This window comes from Lutra lutra, chromosome 12 (assembly GCF_902655055.1).
Source record: "Lutra lutra chromosome 12, mLutLut1.2, whole genome shotgun sequence".
In the NCBI taxonomy this organism is placed as follows: Eukaryota; Metazoa; Chordata; class Mammalia; order Carnivora; family Mustelidae; genus Lutra; species Lutra lutra.
This window is the reverse complement of record NC_062289.1, coordinates 67,518,348-67,539,302: the sequence shown is the minus strand read 5'-3', so window position 1 is coordinate 67,539,302 and position 20,955 is coordinate 67,518,348. Positions and strand designations below refer to the sequence as shown.

Below are 20,955 nucleotides of genomic sequence, written 5' to 3'. Positions count from 1 at the left end.
AGAAGTTCTGATGTAGCTTCTTGCTTTAGCAGAGTCCTCAGTAATAGAAATCCTTTAGTACCATTGTCTCATTGTGGGTATCTCTTGGGCCTGATGAGAAACTTATTATTTAACACAAGGAGCACCTGAAACCGGTGATAAGCTCTAGCCAAGAGAGATGGAGGTGATGCCACTAACACTGTGAGGAGAGCCCAAGCAGGTTGAGCCACGAGTGAGAGTAAGTTCAAGAAGATCTCCTTACTCCACTGCCCCCCTACTCATTCTGCATCTCCCTTCCTTCTTCCCTTCCTTCCCCTCACCCCACCCACTTCTCACTAGTTACTCAATGTTCTCACTTTCAATGTCTTTCCCTGGAGACGTCTGGAATCCTCCCCATGAGTCATATTCTATTAAATTCTTTATCTTCCACTGTGTGTCCCTTTTTCATGTATTCTATCATATACTGATGCAAGATGTATCATCTTGATTCCTAAATACACAGGAATCTGGTGCCAGTGGGACATCAGAATTTTGTCAGTATTGACCTTTTTCAATGCACTACACTGCACCCTGCACTCTACTATGAAAGAAGATAGTGGGCTAGGCTGGGGCATTTCAACCATGGGAAAAGTACAGGAATCACACCTGTCCTGCCTCCTGCACAGTGTATGTGACCTGTCTGTGCTGGGCTGGGCAGGGCAGGGAGTGCAGCTGACTCTGGGAGGCTGGAAAACCTGGTCCACATCCTTTCTCAGGTGACAGGTGCTATGGGGTAACCTGCAAGGAGAAATCCCCTGGACTGAATCCTCCTCCACAAGCAGGGGACAGCAGAACTTCAGCAGGGGCAGCAAGACAGAGTTTGGGGCTGCCCAGGACACCAGGCCTGGGGGTCAGCAGGAGTCCAGGGTTCAGTCCCCAGAGACTGTTGGGATGATCCATTCTATCTTCTCAGGCTGCAGGGACCTTATTCTGAGGGTCGAACACACAGAATATTGATGGGAGACCTGACACACTGGGTGGGATATGCAGGTCCTCTTACTGTCCACCAGTGCTCCCAGGCCTGATTCCTCTGTGCTGGGCATGTCCAAGGATACCCTGACCACTCACCTTCAGCTCACCTCTCCCTCTTCCAGGCTGCAGCTCCTTGCTCAGGAACACCTAAGGGAGGGAAAGCAGGGACCAGTGAGCCCCTGGTCCTTGAAAGGGGCATCAGCAACCTCCTTGTGAGACTGTCTCCAGAGAGAACTGGATGCTCCGTTCTCAGGCCATAGCTCTGGTCCCCAAGATGTCCTTGTGCAATGACAGGATCTGCTTCCTGCAGGGACACTGTCTCAAGCCCAGATAATATCCAAACCCACACCATGAATTATCCCACCTCCAAGCCCACATGGGGCCTTCCATTGTTAATGACTTGGAAGAAAATAACCCAGTAGGCATGGACAGACAGACAGATGGACAAAGAGTGAAAACAATGAGAGGGAATGGAAAAGGAAGGCAGATAAAGAGTAATCCCTCTTGTGCTGAGATGATAACCAATCAATGAGGTAGTGACAACTACAAAGGGTTGATTAAAGGGGTCAAATGATTCCATTAGTGCCAATTACTAACTGCCAATTAGTAATTGGCAGTAATCCCATGCCAGGTGGGATTGTGTGACATCAAAGACCCACATAAAGACTAGGAAGCTTACAAAGATTTGTCATGCCCTTTACATGTTTACATGAAACGATGATGAAAAAAATTATGGTGGCCAATTTCTGTTCTCTTGCGGGGTGAAGGCTGTCACAGGGAGGAGAACAGCCTGTGTCAATACATGAGACATTGTGAGGAATCTCCAACAGCTGCTGGTAAGTTAACAAGTCAACTCCCAGGTAGAAAGAGATGCACGAACCTCAGAATGAGTTTCCCAATGTGATGACATGCCAAGCAGGGACCAGAGTGCAGTGGGGGCAAGACAGGAGATCTGAGGCAGGAAGAGGTGGGTTAATGAGGCTACAAGAGCACTGACCCTGAATCAGGGGTTGTCTGCATGCTCAGAGGGCCAGTTAACCCTGTGGCCAGGTTCCTACAAGGCCCTGAGCCAGACCAGCATAGACCTCAGGCACAGAGGTTTCAGACAGAGTCAAAAGGTCAGATCCGAGGAATTTCACTATTGAAGCCAGACCTTGAAAACCAAGACTGATTTTCTTACCAGAAAGCTCCATATAGGAAGCCAGGGGCTCCTGGCTTCCTCCTCAGTCACCTATTCTGATCTCACAAGTGAGTAATCCAGTCAGAAAGCATGGAGGAAATATATTTGCATAAATACTGGCAATCACTGCCCCATGGGCCTGGAGGGAATAAGAGGAGACAGGGTGAGCCTGCCCTGCTGTGATGTCTCTGGAGGCAGAGCTCTGGGCATCTCCACCATGGCCTTGACATTTTTTGTGCCCCCCCATCATCACTCTCTGCACAAGTGTGCCCCCAAGCCCTGCACACAAGCTCAGCCTTCATGGGACCTGAGCTGGGCCTGCCCCAAACTCTGAGCTCAGCAGCAACACTGAGTCTATATTGGGTCCCTGGGAATGAGCCCCTGGATCTCACACCAACCCCTCCTCTCCTGTCTTTTCAGGTTCCATGGCCTCCAGTGGGTTGACCCAGCCGCCCTCTCTGTCGGTGACCCAGGGACAGACGGCTACAATCACCCGCTCTGGAGATGTAGTGGGAAAAAGATACGAATATTGGTATCAGCAGAATCCAAAACAGGCTCCTGTGCTTGTGATTAATAAAAATAATGAGCGACTGTCAGGGATCTCTGACAAGTTCTCAGCCTCTAAATCAGGAAACACAGCCACCCTGACCATCAGTGGGACTCAAGATGAGGATGAGGCTGACTACTATTGTCAGTCCTATGACAGCAGTGGTAATGCTCACAGTGACACAGGCAGATGGGGAAGTGAGACAAAATCCATGTCCCCGACTATGTTGCACTCTCCTCCAGCCCCAGAAGGACCATGGAAAAGCAATGAGCAGGTCTGGCCCAGGACCCCAGAGCTTCTCCCCCACTCTGCTCTCAGGCAGTCCTACACCCACTGGGTCAGGAGACCATTTATCCAACTGCACTAGGCTACCCTGCTCTCTGGGCCTGTGTGTGAATGTGGGCCAGAGGGCTTCAGTGGAGGAAAGACAGAGGGAGCCAGCCTTATGTCCAGTGCTCATGATCTCTGCATTTTCCTTGTGCTATGGGCCACTCGTCACACAACGGACCAGGATTAGAGTCCAAATTTCCCAGAGAAGCTGAGCTCCTAAAAACCTGATGCAATCAATGGGAGCCACCTGAGTCCAGAGGTTGGGTACAGTAGACAGAGGGGTCATCCACATCCCCTCCTCTGGCTCACACACCCACCCACTACTACCTGGAACCCTCGCAGCTCACAGAGTGGCTCCTCACTGGGAAGTACTTTTGCTTCAGAAATCTGCCTCCTCAAGTTATGACCCTTCTCAGAGAGATTCAGGTAAATGACCACCTCAGGCCAGCCCCCCAGGCCCTGCCTCAGATTCAGATGTCCTGAATGGTCGCAGCTTGAGATGGGGGCATGTGAGGAAGGAGGCCTCACCTGATATCTCACTGCAGGCCCCTTCTCCTTCTACCCGAGCTGAGCTCCCTAACTCGTTCCAGATTACCTGTACATGAACTTCTCCTCCTCAGAGTCTGCTTCTGGGAATCAATGGTGGAGGGTGTAATCCCTGACAGGGTCCTCAGGGACTTGAGGAGACCACTGTGTACCCACAGAGCTGGGCTTTCTCACCCAAATCACCAACATACTCGTCCAATCTCCAGACAGATCAGTTTATTCTTTATATTTTTATACACTGAAAAAATATCCAGATACACTAGGTGTTCTGAGTTCTGACGGATAGTTGGAGAGTCACATCCTTCTTGATGGTAAATGGGGATAATGGGGCAGTTGCCACTGCCTACAAAGTGGCCACAAGGAACAAAACCACCACAGGCGTGAGACACAGAATAGGTCCTTCCTCACTTCTACCCTCTAAATCCTGCAAGAATCTCTCTTTACATCCATCCAGATACATGGACAGACAACAATTCTGTGAAATAGAGCTCAGCCTGTCAACAGTGACACTTAAGACACCACAGATGAGCCCTCATCCACATAAAATCCACCCACATTCCCACACACCACAGTCTCCAAATAAAGAGAGTGTTGGCAACCATGTCTCCACCTCACATGATAAAATGTCAACATGCTCACCCTTTCCCACAAGAGGATAAAAGTATATCATTGTCCACTAGTGATCTTTATGTTTGTCCCTGCCTTTTGATAATCTATAACTTCAATAATGAGATGTAAAGCTAACTATTGTTAGCATCTGTGATGTTAGATGATAAAGGGATGAAACAGGGGATTAGAAAAGAAACACATGATTAAAATATAACCAAACCTATACATGTCAACATAAGGAAGAAACCTTTATTACTTTTATCCTATTTGTTTCTACCACTACCCTGTGGTCAATATGGAGTCTAGAATTAACTTCTTCATTGCACACTCCCTATTCCCCTTCTCTCAGCAAATATCTGATCTACTCATGATGCCCCCCATGACCAAACTTTCACTCTGGAAGATGGGTCCATTATTAGACCTCTTGAATTGATTGTGCTGAATTGATGACTCTCATCACAGTCCCAGGTATCCTAGGGGATCTCCTGAGTCCATATGCTCCTGTTTACCCCAGTTGTGTTGTAGACACACAATTGCACTATGACTGTCATTATGAAACACCCCAGACAGTGCCCCATAATTTGAGTCCCTGCCAGAAGGAGTCAGAGGGACCCAGGACACACTCTCCACAACAAGAGTAGGGCAGTCATTCTCCCTTCCTCCCACACTGGTCAAGCTCTGCCCCAAAGAGCCCAGGGTCTGAATCCAGTACACCTGAGCTCCATTCCTGGACTCATCTCAATTGCCTCTGTTTTCTTGAGAAACTAGCCCCTTGGGGCAATCACTTTACCTGCTGTGAATTAAGGAAGCTTATACTGGTGTGAGAAACACTTGTTTTCAAATTAAATGATACAAAATATTGATGAGTTTAATTAATTAGGTAAATGCAGTGGGGTCTCGGTGAACTAATCTTGGTGTTGGATTCTCCTGTCTGCCTCTGTGGGTACACAAGGGAAAGTTTTCAGATGCTCTCTGAGCTATATCATGTGTAATTATATCCGAGTCTGAATTAGCGGATTCCCAATTCACCAAACCACAGACAGGGGAGTTCAAAATCCTCCCATGCCAAACTCTAGGAGATTTGAGTTGTAATAAAAATTAAATCCAAAGTGATTAGCCCATGAATAAACAATCATCTTATAAATAAACACCCACCTTACAACATGGCCCTTTGCTATGGAGCCCACTGAATAAGATTAAAATTGGATGGACAAGAAAGCCGACCATTGTCCCCAGACATGTCACATTATCCACATGATTATTACTACCATTTCCTTTTGAAGATACAGTATGATAGACACTGATGTAAATTCTGTCTCATTGTCTCTCATCTGTCTTCTGTAGATTTTGCCTCTGTCTCTAGCACAGGTCTTCTTCATGCCTTCCCATCCCACCCCAACTGCACTAAATTCAGTCACTGCAAACCTTCCTCAATTGAGTCTATCCCTGCACAGTGGGGGAACTCTCCCTTGCGACAGAATCTTCCATCATGTCGATGACAGAATGATGAACACATGTTCTAATGAGAAAAGTTCCACAGTCTAATGACATGGGAAGCATGGGATCACAATGCCTCTGGGGGATGCAGAGGGGACACTGTGCAAGAAGATGAGAAAGGTAATGAGGCCACAGGACCACCCTCCCCATATCAACTGTAGTCTGTAACACTCAGAGGGCCCTGCCCAGCCCCACAGCCAGGCTCCTAAAACACTAGAGAGAGCCAAGGACAGGTGGCCGGCAGGGTGGGCACAGGGAGTTTCATGTGGTCTTGTGCTCTCTCTCTCTCTCTGACAAATAAATCAATAAATAGAATCCTTTAAAAAAAAAAAAGAAGAACCCCACAGCATATGAAATGACACTAAAACGTAAGCAAACTTTCAGGAACATTCCCACCAATTCTGCTCCACAACGTGGGACATGAAACATTTTCAGGGAGCAGATACAAACTCTAGGAAGATGAATTGAGCTGGAAAAATAATGAGGATGGAACATTTTCTGGACTGTATTTTACGCACAAAAGAAAAGAGGAAATATTCACAGGGTATTTAGCATGAGAATAGCTAACAAAAATGGCCTCACATGTCCCTTCTCACTCGAGCCTTCAAGATTTTCAAACACACAGGGACAAGAGTTCCCCTATGGAGCCCAGAGGTGAGCACCTCTCCACATGAACAGATCCGTGAAGCCCACACAGAAGCAGAGATTCTCTCCAGCAGCCTGAAAAGGAGCATTCTCATGGGGACCAGAGAGGACTTGAGAGAGGTTTGGGGCGGCCAGGCGAAGCAGTAGACCAACTAGGCAGAAATATGAGGTCCTGACCATGGCCTGGACCCTTACAAGATGCCCCCTCCTCACTCTTTCCCCCTCCTCACACCCCCAGGTCCTGCCCCAAGCACTTACACAAGCTCAGGCCCCACAGGACTCTGTCCATGACCCTGGATCTGAGCTCAGCCCAGGGGATGCTGCAGCGGTGGGGCCCTTCAGAATGAGTCCCACAGGCTCCTGAAGCTGCAGAACCGATGGTCCCGTATCCTAATCAGCTGTCCCCAGTAGTGTGGCCATGAGACCCCATAATTCCCAACTACTCAGAGAGAGAAGAGAAAGCAATAATACAGAGCAGAGCCAGCAGGCCACAGATCAGGCTGCAGCACAGCCAAACGGCCTCCACCATCCTCACAGAGTTTCCAGCCCTAACCTGGGACACGACCCCACTGACTCTCACCATGCACAGATTGAGGGGGCTCCTTTGGAGACCAGCCAGTTTGGGGATGGCAGTGAGTCCTGGGATGCAAGCCCTACATCCAGGCCTGGCCTCAGCCTCCTGCCTGCACTGGTCAAGCTTTGCCACAAAGACCCCAGGGTCTGGGGCTCACTCCCACTTCTCTTTTCCTGGGAAGCTAGTCTCTCTAGGCATTAGCTTCAGCGGCTATGAATGCGGAAGCTTACATCCAAGGAAGAAATGCTGTTTATTTATTTTTTTTTTCACATCCAATGATACATAACATTGTAAGAGTCTTACTAATTAGAGAGACTCCACGTGATCTCAGCCAGCTGACCATGGAGTTGGAGTCTCCTGTCTTCCTCTGTGGGATCCAAGGAAAAGCTTTCATCTGTCCTGTGACCTGCATCATCAGCAAATGGATCCAAGTCAGAATTAGCAGATTCCCAGTTCCACAAAACCACAGATTAGGCTACTTTACAGATCCTCCCACACCGAGCTCCAGGAGATGAGGCCTGGAACAACAATAATAGCAATAAATACAGGATTACTAAAGAGTAAGATAAAGGTCTTCCTGCTCAGCTGAATTTAGCACCAAAAGCATCACCAGGGGATAGGAAAACCCAACTACACAGACAGAGATGCAGGAAACATCGGTCCTGATTCCTACATACACAGGAATCTGGTGGTCGTGGGACATCACACAGGATTGTCTAGACACTGACCCTTTTTAAATGCACTACACTATACCCTGCACTCTCCTTTCTTTCAGACAGCAGGCTATCCAGTGCATTTCAACCCTGGGACAAGTATAGGAATCGCACCTGCCCTACCTCCTGCACCATGTTTCTGACCTTCTGTGCTGTTCTTGGCAGGGCAGTGGGGACAGCTGCCTGTGGGAGCGTGGAAACTCTGGTGCACGCCCCTTCTCAGGTGACAGGTGCTCTGGGGTGACCCGCAGGAGGGAAGGCCATGGTCTGAGTCCTCCTCCACCAGCAGGGGGCAGCAGAGCTGCATCAGGAACAGCAGGACAGAAGTTGGGGCTGCCCATGGGGAGCCTCAAGGGGACACAGGAGTCCAGGGTTCAGGACTCAGAGGCTGTCAGGATATTCCAACCTATCTCCTCAGACTGCAGGGACCTTATTCTGAGGGTCAGATACACATTGTCACCCAGGACACTGACAGGAGTCGTCACACACAGAGCACCTCCCTTCATTCTCCACCTGAGATCCCAGGCAGCTGACCCTTCTGTGCTGGACACGTCCAAGACACCATGACCCCTCATCCTCTGCATTTCCTGCCCCACTCCAGTCAGATTCAGATCTGGGGCTGCAACTACCTTGCTCATGAGTGTCTTGCGGGGACAGGAGGTAGGGCACTCAGAGCCATGGGTCCCTGAAAGGAAGGTCTGCAGCCTCTTTGTGAGACTGTCTCCAGAGTGATGTGATTCCCACAGCCTCAGTCCACATCTCTGGTCCCTGATCTGTCCTTGCTTCAATGACAGAACTCAGTTCCCAGGAAGGACCACTAACTATCCAGTCTCCAGAGCTCAAACCCTGTGCACAGATATGACCCTGGGGACTCACAGAGACACAGAACTTGAAGTGAGTCCCTCTGTCAGGGATGGTTTCTGGCACTTTTCACAAGTTTACATGAGACAGGGATGAAAAAAATGAAAGGAATCAAAGTATTGACGATGCAAGATGCTGGTCTGCTGTTTAATGGGCACTGTCATAGAGACAGAATCACCACGTGGAAATAGAGTAGAAGTATCCTCAACAACCTGTGAATGTATAACAAGTAAGTTCCCATATGCACCATGATGAAAAAATGTCAGGATGCAAGAGTTTTCTATTCCGATGACATGCTGAGAATGGGACAAAAGTGCAGCTGGGGGAAGCAGAGAGGACATGAAAAAGGAGGGGTAGATGCTGAGGCCACATAACTACCTTTCCCTGAATCAGGTGCTGTCTGTAGCTCTGCAAGGGCCCAAATTAGCCCCATGGCCAGGCTCCAAAAACACCGACCTGGTGCTGACTCAGCTACCCTGTGCTCAGTGACCCTGGTCCAGATATCCATGATCACCTGTCAGGGAGATGGTATAGAAATCTTCAGTGTACCATGGTACCAGCAGAAGCCAGGACAGGACCCTGGCTGGTCATAGATGACAATAACAAGTGCTTCTTGAGGATTCTCTGATGCTAAGACTCCAACTTGGAAGACACAGCCACCCTAAACCCCAGCAGGACCAGAGTCAAGGACAAGGCTGATGATTACTGTCAGGTGTGGAACAACAGTAATGCTCACAGTGACAGAGGCAGACAGGATTGTGAGACACAAACCCCTTTCCTATCTGTGTTACACTCTCCATCCGCCCTTGGAGGACTGTAGACAAAGAACAGAGGTCTGGCCCAGGGCCCAATCTGAGATTCCCAGACCTCTCTCCCACCACAGCCCTCCAGGCAGCCTCTGTACCGTATGGATCAGGGGTGCCTGTGCAGGAGGCAGGATGAGGCTGTCATTTTTCTTGCCTAGGGGACTTGCTGTGGATGAAAGATCAGGCTGGAAGGACAGAGAGACATCCATGCAGACAAGACAAGCTCAAAGTGACAAGGCAAAGTCTCAACTTTCCACTGAACAGAATCATTGTGGTGTTTAGGGATAGAAGCAATTCTCCTTTAGAGCTAAGACTTCTAGGGCAGTAAAGCATACATTAATAGTACAAGGGGTGAAAATTTTGCAGTGGGTCACCCAGAATGTCAGTGAGTATGGACATTCCCAATTCCACCTCTTCATTCCTGGACCCATCAATGCTGGCTATGGGAGAAACAGCATCGTGCATAGGACACATATTTAGTGTAAATATCACCTCCTGCCAAATCTTGCCACAGTCCCACAAGCTGTTGCATGTGAATGGACAGTAAAAAAGTCTGTAAGAGGCCAGTAGTCCATTATTCTATCCAGCTGTTTCGAATGCTGTAGGAGCATGGTAGAACCAGTGAATTCCACACTGTAGAATGTGTAGAACCACATATTCCATAGTGTGCATCAGCACATTACAGCCTTTTGGACTGTATAGTCTTTTATGGGAACATATCATCTTGGAATTCAACTAGCATAGAACCACAGACACCTAAGGCCCTCACTGTCCCCACATCCTCTCAAAAACCAGACTCTTCCCCACAGGGACAGACTCCAAGCACACTTCTGTTCTTGTCCCTTTTTCCCATCCTGACAGCAGCCATACAGTCCCCTCTGCAGAGAAGCTTCCTCCAGCCTCTCCCCACACACGACAGGCTGGTCATTCTGTCTGATGTCATTTCATTCTCTGCACAATCCCAACACTGTCCAGGTTCTCCCATTATTTAAATAAAGGATTGATTTGTATTAGTTATTATCCCCACTGGATAATGCAATGTACGCCCATATCAGTTGGAAGCATGAACATTTGAGCAGCTGTTTTCTGGCAGACAGAAGTAAGTCTGAAGTCAGATGGTGGTTCTCCAGGTACAGCCAATTCCCTGAGGTCCCAAATCCTCTCACTGTGTCTCCCACCATTGTGACAATGGAGACTTTGTTTTGTCTTGTTGTTGACAACAGACCTCAGGATGGCTGTTGCAGCTCCAGCTATCACTCATGGGGACAAGAGAAAGAGCATTCATAAATCTAGTCAGTTTCTTTCATTCACAGACAAAACTTCCCAGAAAGATCCCCAGAAGAATGACACATCTGTGGGCTAGCTCTGGGCCACAAGGTCAATGCTGACCTAGATAGAATTGAGAAATAGTGGGGCTTCTCAATGATTATAGAAGACAGGATACAAGTAGATGGGGTTGGTGAAGGTGTACTGTCTCACCAAAGCAACTGTATCCCCAGTGCTGCTCTGCCCAAGGCAGGAACCCAAGAAATACTTGTGTCTTATTCACACTGATTTCCCAGGATGAAACCTATGGAAGAACAAGTTGGGTCTGAATAAGATTTTATTGGTTGAGTGTCCTACTGTCTCGGTCCTTGGAGCAGGAGCTAAAATCAGACTATGTGGTGGTCCAGCAGAAAGATCAAATGAGACAGTCCCTGAGTCCTGTATCTCCTGGTGTTCAGCCCCAAACGACATCCATGACTACCACCACCCCAGAGACATGAGGCCTGATACCTCAGATGGGTCCTGCCTCCTCGTCACATGAGCCTCTTCCTATTTTCATGGGTAATCTGACACCTTATACCTAGTATTGATGCTGGCAGGAGCCCCACAGAGACGAGAAAATCCTGCCCTGGAGGATGCATGCGAGCGGTGCATGGATCAAGGGGAATCAGGATGTGAGCACTGGGTCATGAATCTCCACCTGGACAAAAGATTTCCCTGCACTTCCAGCTGCCAGTGTGGAGCGGCCACTAGGGGGGCAGCAGAGATCACCTGGAAAGGCCTCAGGGATTCTGACTGGGAGGATTGCTTACCAGGACGTGAGACCAGAAAGTAAAGGTATAGGTTTACTACACTATCATCACCTGTGGTCTGATATAAAATGCTGACTCAGAGTCTCTCATCTTTATCCTGTGAAATTTGTCTCTGGTTCTAGCACACGTCCAGGACTTCATGACACTCCACCCCACCCCATTAGTGCTACACTCAGTCCCTGTCAATCCTTGCTCAAGGACTGCGTTTGTCCCTGACATGGACACCCTGACCAGGACATCCTGGGGATATTGAGGTACAGCATCCATTACCTGCCCCAGGAGCTCTCCCTAGGCACGGACTCCTACAGCACATCAGTGGCTCCCTAAAACTCCATGTGCACCTGACAAGGGAGGAATTTTTTCCTATATTGATGTTCACAATATAAACCAGAAGTAGGACAGACACTGACCTATGATCCTCTAGTACCTACAGAGGAAACATTCTATGATGGGTTCAGAAAATGCAGACAGACTCCACCTCACAGCTCAGTTGTGACCATGCCTCCCCAAGAGCCAGGTCAAGGCATGGAGAGGGATAGAGTTTGGACCCCAGACTATGGGAACACAGGGGGAAAGAGAATCACCCGGACTGAGAATGAGTTTGCAGGAGCTACCCTCCAATCTCTGAGTCCCTTGGAGCTGAGCCCATTTCCGTGTGTGTGTGTGTGTGTGTGTGTGTGCGTGTGTGTGTGTGTGTGTGTGTGTGTGTGTGTGTTTTGTTAGTAGCTGAGCCCATTTCTAAAACCACAAAGCTCCTCAGCAGCAGTCCCTGAGCTCTGGCTCATTTGCATAAACAGCAGGTGTCTCCAGCAAGGGGATAAGAGGGGACTGGGAAGAACCCTGCCCAGCCTTGAGCTTCAGGGAGCAAAATCAAGGGACCTGCACCATGGCCTGGACCCCTCTCCTCCTTGGATTCCTGGCTCACTGCACAGGTGCAGAGGCCAGGCTCACACTCCCTTATCCCCTGGTTCTGGGACACTCCTAACCTGACTTTGAGCTCAGCAGTGGACTGCCACTGGGGGCCAAGATCTCAAGACCGTCCTTTGGGATGAGGGGCTAGTGGGGTGTAATCTCTTCCTACTGTCGTCATTGGCTCTGTCTGACCTCAAAAAGGCTGCAACTGCCCAGGGAAAGGGGAGGAATGGTTCTCATTTGTTCAAAGGTTCTATCCACAAGGCCAGCGCATGGGCCCCAGAACAAAGAGGACATCAGGGTGGGAATTATCTAGAGAATCACTGAGATTTAAACCAGTGGTGGTAGTGTTCAGGGGATGATACTCTGGCTGCAACCTACTTCTCATCTTCTCTCTTGCAGGATCCATGGCCTCATACTTGCTGACTCAGCCACCCTCAATAATGGTGAACCTGGGACAGATGGCCAAGATCACATGTGGGGGAAACAACATTGGGGGTAAATATGCTTACTGGTACCAGCAGAAGACAGGACAGGCCCCCGTTTTGATTATCTATAGGAATAGCAACCGACCCTCAGGGATCCCTGACAGGTTCTCAGGCTCCAACTCGGGGAACACTGCCACCCTGACCATCAGCGGGGCCCGTGCTGAGGACGAGGCTGACTATTACTTTCAGGTGTGGGACAGCAGTGCTGATGCTCACACTGACACAGACAGATAGGGAAGTGAGATAAAAACCCCTTCCCCATCTATGTCACACTCTCCTCCAGCCCCAGGAGGCCTGTGCACAGAGCAGGGAGCACTTCTGGCCCAGGTCCCCTCACCTGAGATCCCCAGACCTTCCTCCCCATCCAGCCCTCCAGGCAGCTCTGCACAGGGAATTCAAGAGAGCATTTACAGCTGACAGCATTAGGCTGCCTACTTTTCTGTGCCTGGGTGTCAACTGAAGACACAGGGGCTGGGTAGAAAAAAGATGCAGGGAAACATTTGGCCAGTGGTCATGATCTCATCATTTCCATGTGGTGCTCATGGGCTAATGCTCTCCCAACTGATCAGGATTACAGTTCAAAATGTCCCAGCTCAGCTGAGTTCCTGAAGCTCTGGGGACATGAGAGGAGCTCATACTAAAGTGGAACAGATGGGTACAGTAGACCCCAAGGGGTCACCCACATCCCCTCTTCTGGGCTCACACATGCACCCACTGCTTCCTAGAGCCCCTGGCCACTCACAGGGGAGCTCCTCACTAGAACTTGCTGCCAGTTCAGAAATCTGCTTCCCCAGGTTTCTGTCCCTTCTCAGAGAGGTTCTTATGAATGATCTCCAGAGGTCCAGAGCCCAAGGCCCTGCCTCTGGATCAGATGTCCTGAAAGTCCCAGCTGGAGAGCTCTCTGAAGGAAGGAGGCTGATCGGATGGCTCACTCTCTGTGGGTCGCTCTCCTTCTGCCCAGGCTGATTTTCCTTCTTCCAGGTTTTTAAACGTGCACTTCCCTATCTCAGAGTATGCTTCCAGAAACCCAATCTGACATGGCCAGAGTCCTAGGGACAGTCCTCAGGGAACAGAGGGGGCCACTATATATATCCACAAAGCTGTGATGTCTCCCCAAAATCCACAAGGTGCGTGTCCAGTCTCCACCAGATGAGATCCTTTCTTCTACTTCTATAGGAGGAAAGGCACAGACACACTAGGTGCTCTGGGTTCTGACAGACAATTGGAGAGTCTCATCTGTTCTGATGGTGAGTGAGTGACATTGGGACAGTTGCCTTCTCCTCCACAGTACCCAGAAAATATTCATCTATGGGAGTGACACACACAAGGAATGCTGTCTCAATTCAGCCTCCCAATACACACACATTTTGTCCAAGAAGACTTCTTTACATGCACCCTACCCAGAAATACGGACAGAAAACAATTTTATGAAATGTAGTCCAGTCTCTCAATGCTGACATGTAAGAAGCCACCAGAGTCCCACCTTGCCCTCATGAAATCCACTAGACCCATGCAAACCATACTCTGCAAATTAAGGGAATATCAGTAATCTTTCTTCCACTTGATAATATGCAACTATCCCACGACAACCACAAGTAGGATCTTTCTCCCATAAGAGGAAACAAAATACACTTTTGTCTCCTAGGAATATTTATTTTTGTCCCACATGATTTGATATCCTAAATGTTAACACTGAGATAGACAGTTTCCGACCATTAACACACCTGATGTGAGATGATAATGGGATGAGACAGGTGGAGAAAATATAAACAAATGATTACTATGTATCCAAACACATTCCTACAACATAAGGAGAAATACATGTTATTTGCATGCTCATTTCTGCCACTACACTGTATTCAGAGGAAGGCAACTATAATGACTTTCTTCACCACCCACTCCTTGATCCCCTTTCTTCAGGAAAATACCTGAGCTAGTCCTCATCCCAGCCAGTTGGGAGGACTAAACCGTCATTCAGGAACATTGGTCTATTTTCAGATATGCTGGAAATATCTGTGGCACATTCATGACTGTAACCACAAACCAGGAACTCCTAGGGGATCTCCCGAATCCATACATACTGCCCTTTGCCTCACTTGTGCAGTAGACACCCAGGACTCCCTGTGACAGTCACCATGAATCACCCCAGCCAGTGCCCTCACATTGACTCCTGATTCACTCCCAGGAGGTGCTGAAAGAAATAAGACCCTGACTCTGCTCACAGAGCTGTGCAGTCAGTATGCCCTGGGGGATCACCATCCACAGCACACACTCCATATTGCTGGTGGAAGTGTCCATTCTGAAACAACTTTTCAGATCATACATTATCTGGAGTTTAATTCAAGCTCCCTTACCCAGAGCAGGTCAGTGGAGCCCCATGTCCCAGGTGGCTGAGTAGGACCTAGGGAGATAAGAAGAAGAAGTGAGATTTTCCACGGGGCCTAGACACCCCCCATTGAGGAACAGAGAGCACACAGTCCTGGAGGATGGGGAAGGGGTTGCTCCCCAAGACGCAGATGCAGCTGCAGCAGGACTGGGTGAGACCAAGGCATCTGCAGGTGGAACAGCTCCCTAGTGAGCCTGTGGTATTTCTCCTCCAAGGACCCCTCTCTGAGTGGTTTCACCCCTGCTCTGCTCCTGCTTGCAACCAAGGTGAGAGGCCCACAGAGAGGCACAGTGGGAGGCACAAGTGACACAATCTCCCACCCAGTCAGGGTCCATGGGGTCAGGACCCACACTCACTATGTCCACATTGCCCCCTCCCTTCACGGGGCTGTGACAGTCACTTCTCACTCAGCTGTCTTCCTCCAACACCACTTCCTCTCCTCTCTTACAGGCATGTGCTTCCCCTGACCTGCGGCCAACTCTCTCCATGTCAGTGGCCCTATTCAGGCCCATGAGCTCAGGCATGAACACGCCTCTTGGCAGCAGCAGAACCCAAGCCTGGTCCCCCAGCGGGTGTATATATACAGAGATGAGCGACCATCCAGCGCTGATTCTGAGGATGGAACATAGGCAAATGGCCCCCTAGGCATGACCAGGACTGAGAGCCAGGACTAGGCTGACCATTGCTGTGCTACTTCACATACATTGAGAGTGCTGGCAATGACTCAGGTGACATAGAAAGATGGGGAATGGGACATGAACCAACCTGTCATGGTTTGGCTCTCACTCTCACCTGTCCTCTAAGCATATGCTAGTCAGGCCTAAGAACATGAGTCCTTCCTAGTCCTGGCCTGGACCCTGAAGGATGGGAGACTAGGAGGTTCCCTGTCCTCAGATCTGTGTTAACTCAACTGAAGAGTGGCAGCTGGTGGGCTCTTGTATGGGAACTACAGCCAGGCTTCAGAGTAGATAATACAGATTTGGAGTGTCATTATACATAGTGTGGGCCCCAGATGTAATCATGTGTCACTCTGGAGGGAAGACAGCTGTATCAGAAAGCACAGCCCTGTGGGAATTTCCCTTCTCCTTGGGTACAAGCACATGCATGGGCCCCAGCAGCTCTCTGACTCCTTGCTTTCCTGGATGAGGTTTACAACAACCTACAGGGCTGCCCAAAACTTACTGAGGAGGGGACCAGACCCCTGCTGCTCCAGGTGCTTCCCTTCTTCAGGTTTTACAGAAACTGAGGAGGAAGACCAGACACCACCTTGGGGCCCACCTGGAGACCTTCTCCTGCCACTGTCCATCCACTGCCCAAGTCACCTGAACCAGGCATGTCTGACCCTTACTATGGTCTGACCCACATGGACTGACACCCATGTCCATGTGACCCTGTGTGGTGGCCCCGGCTACATTAGGGCCTTACTGTAGCTCTGAGGGGAAATATCTTTTCTGGTATTTGAAGAGATTTGTATCATAAGTTCAAATTCTTTCCACGATTCTTTGACCTGTGGTTTTGAAATTGAACTTGAGCGTAATTGCATGAGGTCCAAAGAATAGATGAGGAATTTATTAAGAAGGAAGAGCAGAAGCTTCCGCCATTTCCACCCTGGCTTCTGTTAGAAATATGCCTTCTGGGAATGGGAGACACAGAAGTGAGATCATTTTCTCCTTACAAAAGAATGGAGAGTACCATTAAAATTTTTCATCTAAATTTTACTTAATGACCTGATCAATCAGAAACAGGATCTTTAGTGGCAAACTCTATGGTCAAAACAATCATTCTGGGGGAGGAGTCAAGATGGCGGAGAAGTAGCAGGCTGAGACTACTTCAGGTAGCGGGAGATCAGCTAAATAGCTTATCTAAAGATTGCAAACACCTACAAATCCAACGGGAGATTGAAGAGAAGAAGAACAGCAATTCTAGAAACAGAAAATCAACCACTATCTGAAAGGTAGGACTGGCAGAAAAGTGAATCCAAAGCGACGGGAAGATAGACCGCGGGGGGAGGGGACGGCTCCTGGCGAGCGGCGGAGCAACGGAGCACAAAATCAGGACTTTTAAAAGTCTGTTCCACCGAGGGACATCACTCCAGAGGCTTAACTGGGGTGAAGCCCAGGCGGGGTCAGCGCGGCTTCAGGTCCCACAGGGTCACAGAAGGATCGGGGGTGTCGAAGTGTCGCAGAGCTTACCGGTATTAGAACGTGGAAGCCAGCTACAGAGACAGAGCAGAGGAGTGACTCGAAGCTCGGGGTTGCCTTGAACCAGTCGCAGGCTCGGTCAGCTCGGAGCGCGGCGGGAGGCCAGGGTGACGGGAGTCATTGGGCGCTGTTCTCTGAGGGCGCACTGAGGAGTGGGGCCCCGGGCTCTCGGCTCCTCCAGGCGGGAGACCGGGAGGCCGCCATCTTCATTCCCGCCCTCCAGACTCTACGGAAAGCGCTCAGGGAACAAAAGCTCCCGAAAGCAAACCCGAGCGGATTACTCAGCGCGGCCCCGGGTAAGGGCGGTGCAACTCCGCCTGGGGCAAAGACGCTTGAGAATCACTACAACAGGCCCCTCCCCCAGAAGATAAACGGGAAACCCAGCCAGGACCAAGTTCACCTACCAAGGAGTACAGTTTCAATACCAAGGAGAGCGGCGGAATTCCAGAGGAGAAGAAAGCAAAGCACGGAACTCATGGCTTTCTCCCCATGATTTTTTAGCCTTGCAGTTAATTTAATTTTTTTTTCTTTTTCAATTTTTTTTTTATTTTTCTCTTCTTCTGCTAAATTTTTTTAACTTTTACCATTTTCTTTTTTAACATTTTTTAAATAGTTTATCTAATATATATATATTTTTTTCCTCTTTTTATATTTTTTCTTTATTGGCTTTCTTTTTCTAAATAGTTTCTTTTTTTTTTTCTTTTTGAACCCCTTTTTATCCCCTTTCTCCCCCCTCACAATGTGGGATCTCTTCTGATTTGGCTAAAGCATATTTTCCTGGGGTTGTTGCCACCCTTTTAGTATTTTACTTGCTCCTTCATAAAATCTTATCTGGACAAAATGACAAGGCAGAAAAATTCACAACAAAAAAAAGAACAAGAGGCAGTACCAAAGGCTAGGGACCTAATCCATACAGACATTGGTAATATGTCAGATATAGAGTTCAGAATGACGATTCTCAAGGTTCTAGCCGGGCTTGAAAAAGGCATGGAAGATATTAAAGCAACCCTCTCGGGAGATATAAAAGCCCTTTCTGGAGAAATAAAAGAACTAAAATCTAACCAAGTTGAAATCAAAAAAGCTAATAATGAGGTGCAATCAAAAATGGAGGCTCTCACTGCTAGGATAAATGAGGCAGAAGAAAGAATTAGCGATATAGAAGACCAAATGACAGAGAATAAAGAAGCTGAGCAAAAGAGGGACAAACAGCTACTGGACCACGAGGGGAGAATTCGAGAGATAAGTGACACCATAAGACGAAACAACATTAGAATAATTGGGATTCCAGAAGAAGAGGAAACAGAGAGAGGAGCAGAAGGTATATTGGAGAGAATTATTGGAGAGAATTTCCCCAATATGGCAAAGGGAACAAGCATCAAAATTCAAGAGGTTCAGAGAACCCCCCTCAAAATCAATAAGAATAGGTCCACACCCCATCACCTAATAGTAAAATTTACAAGTCTTAGTGACAAAAAAAGGATCCTGAAAGCAGCCCGGGAAAAGAAATCTGTAACGTACAATGGTAAAAATATTAGATTGGCAGCAGACTTATCCACAGAGACCTGGCAGGCCAGAAAGAGCTGGCATGATATATTCAGAGTACTAAATGAGAAAAATATGCAGCCAAGAATACTATATCCAGCTAGGCTATCATTGAAAATAGAAGGAGAGATTAAAAGCTTCCAGGACAAACAAAAACTGAAAGAATTTGCAAACACCAAACCAGCTCTACAGGAAATATTGAAAGGGGTCCTCTAAGCAAAGAGAGACACTAAACGTAGTAGATCAGAAAGAAACAGAGAAAATATACAATAACAGTCACCTTACAGGCAATACAATGGCACTAAATTCATATCTCTCAATACTTACCCTGAATGTTAATGGGCTAAATGCCCCAATCAAAAGACACCAGGTATCAGAATGGATAAAAAAACTAAACCCATCTATATGTTGCCTACAAGAAACTCATCTTAAACCCGAAGACACCTCCAGGTTTAAAGTGAGGGGGTGGAAAAGAATTTACCATGCTAATGGACATCAGAAGAAAGCAGGAGTGGCAATCCTTATATCAGATCAATTAGATTTTAAGCCAAAGACTATAATAAGAGATGAGGAAGGACACTCTATCATACTCAAAGGAACTCTCCAACAAGAAGATCTAACAATTTTAAATATCTATGTCCCTAATGTGGGAGCAGCCAACTATATAAACCAATTAATAACAAAATCAAAGAAACACATCGACAAGAATACAATAATAGTAGGGGACTTTAACACTCCCCTCACTGAAATGGACAGATCATCCAAGCAAAAGATCAACAAGGAAATCAAGGCCTTAAAGGACACACTGGACCAGATGGACATCACAGATATATTCAGAACATTTCATCCCAAAGCAACAGAATACACATTCTTCTCTAGTGCACATGGAACATTCTCTAGAATAGATCACATTCTTGGTCCTAAATCAAGTCTCAACCGGTATCAAAAGATTGGGATCATTCCCTGCATATTTTCAGACCACAATGCTCTGAAGCTAGAACTCAATAACAAGAGGAAATTTGGAAAGAACCCAAATACATGGAGACTAAACAGCATCCTTCTAAGGAATGAATGGGTCAACCAGGAAATTAATGAAGAATTGAAAAAATTTATGGAAACAAATGATAATGAAAACACAACGGTTCAGAATCTGTGGGACACAACAAAGGCAGTCCTGAGAGGAAAATATATAGTGGTACAAGCCTTTCTCAAGAAACAAGAAAGGTCTCAGGTACACAACCTAACCCTACACCTAAAGGAGCTGGAGAAAGAACAAGAAAGAAACCCTAAACCCAGCAGGAGAAGAGAAATCATAAAGATTAGAGCAGAAATCAATGAAATAGAAACCAAAAAAACAATAGAACAAATCAATGAAACTAGGAGCTGGTTCTTTGAAAGAATTAATAAGATTGATAAACCCCTGGCCAGACTTATCACAAAGAAAAGAGAAAGGACCCAAATAAATAAAATCATGAATGAAAGAGGAGAGATCACAACGAACACCAAAGAAATACAGACAATTATAAGAACATACTATGAGCAACTCTACGCCAACAAATTTGCACAATCTGGAAGAAATGGATGCATTCCTAGAGACATATAAACTACCACAACTGAACCAGGAAGAAATAGAAAGCCTCAACCGACCCATAACCAGTAAGGAGATTGAAACAGTCATCAAAAATCTCCAAACAAACAAAAGCCCAGGGCCAGACGGCTTCCCGGGGGAATTCTACCAAACATTTAAAGAAGAACTAATTCCTATTCTCCTGAAACTGTTCCAAAAAATAGAAATAGAAGGAAAACTTCCAAACTCATTTTATGAGGCCAGCATCACCTTGATCCCAAAACCAGACAAGGATCCCATCAAAAAAGAGAACTACAGACCAATATCCTTGATGAACACAGCTGCAAAAATTCTCGCCAAAATACTAGCCAATAGGATTCAACAGTACATGAAAAGGATTATTCACCACGACCAAGTGGGATTTATTCCAGGGCTGCAAGGTTGGTTCAACATCCGCAAATCAATCAATGTGATACAACACAT

At 47.6% G+C, this 20,955-nt stretch overlaps 1 gene segment (V, D, J or C); it reads left to right on the top strand.

The window, feature by feature from the left end:
* The first annotated feature begins 12,228 nt into the window (after positions 1-12,228).
* The window catches only part of LOC125081768 (immunoglobulin lambda variable 3-9-like), a 156,532-nt gene continuing 147,805 nt past the window's right edge, over positions 12,229-20,955 (top strand). Inside the window, 1 exon segment of the V gene segment in view lies at positions 12,229-12,308. Within this exon segment, the coding sequence occupies positions 12,263-12,308 (46 nt within the window).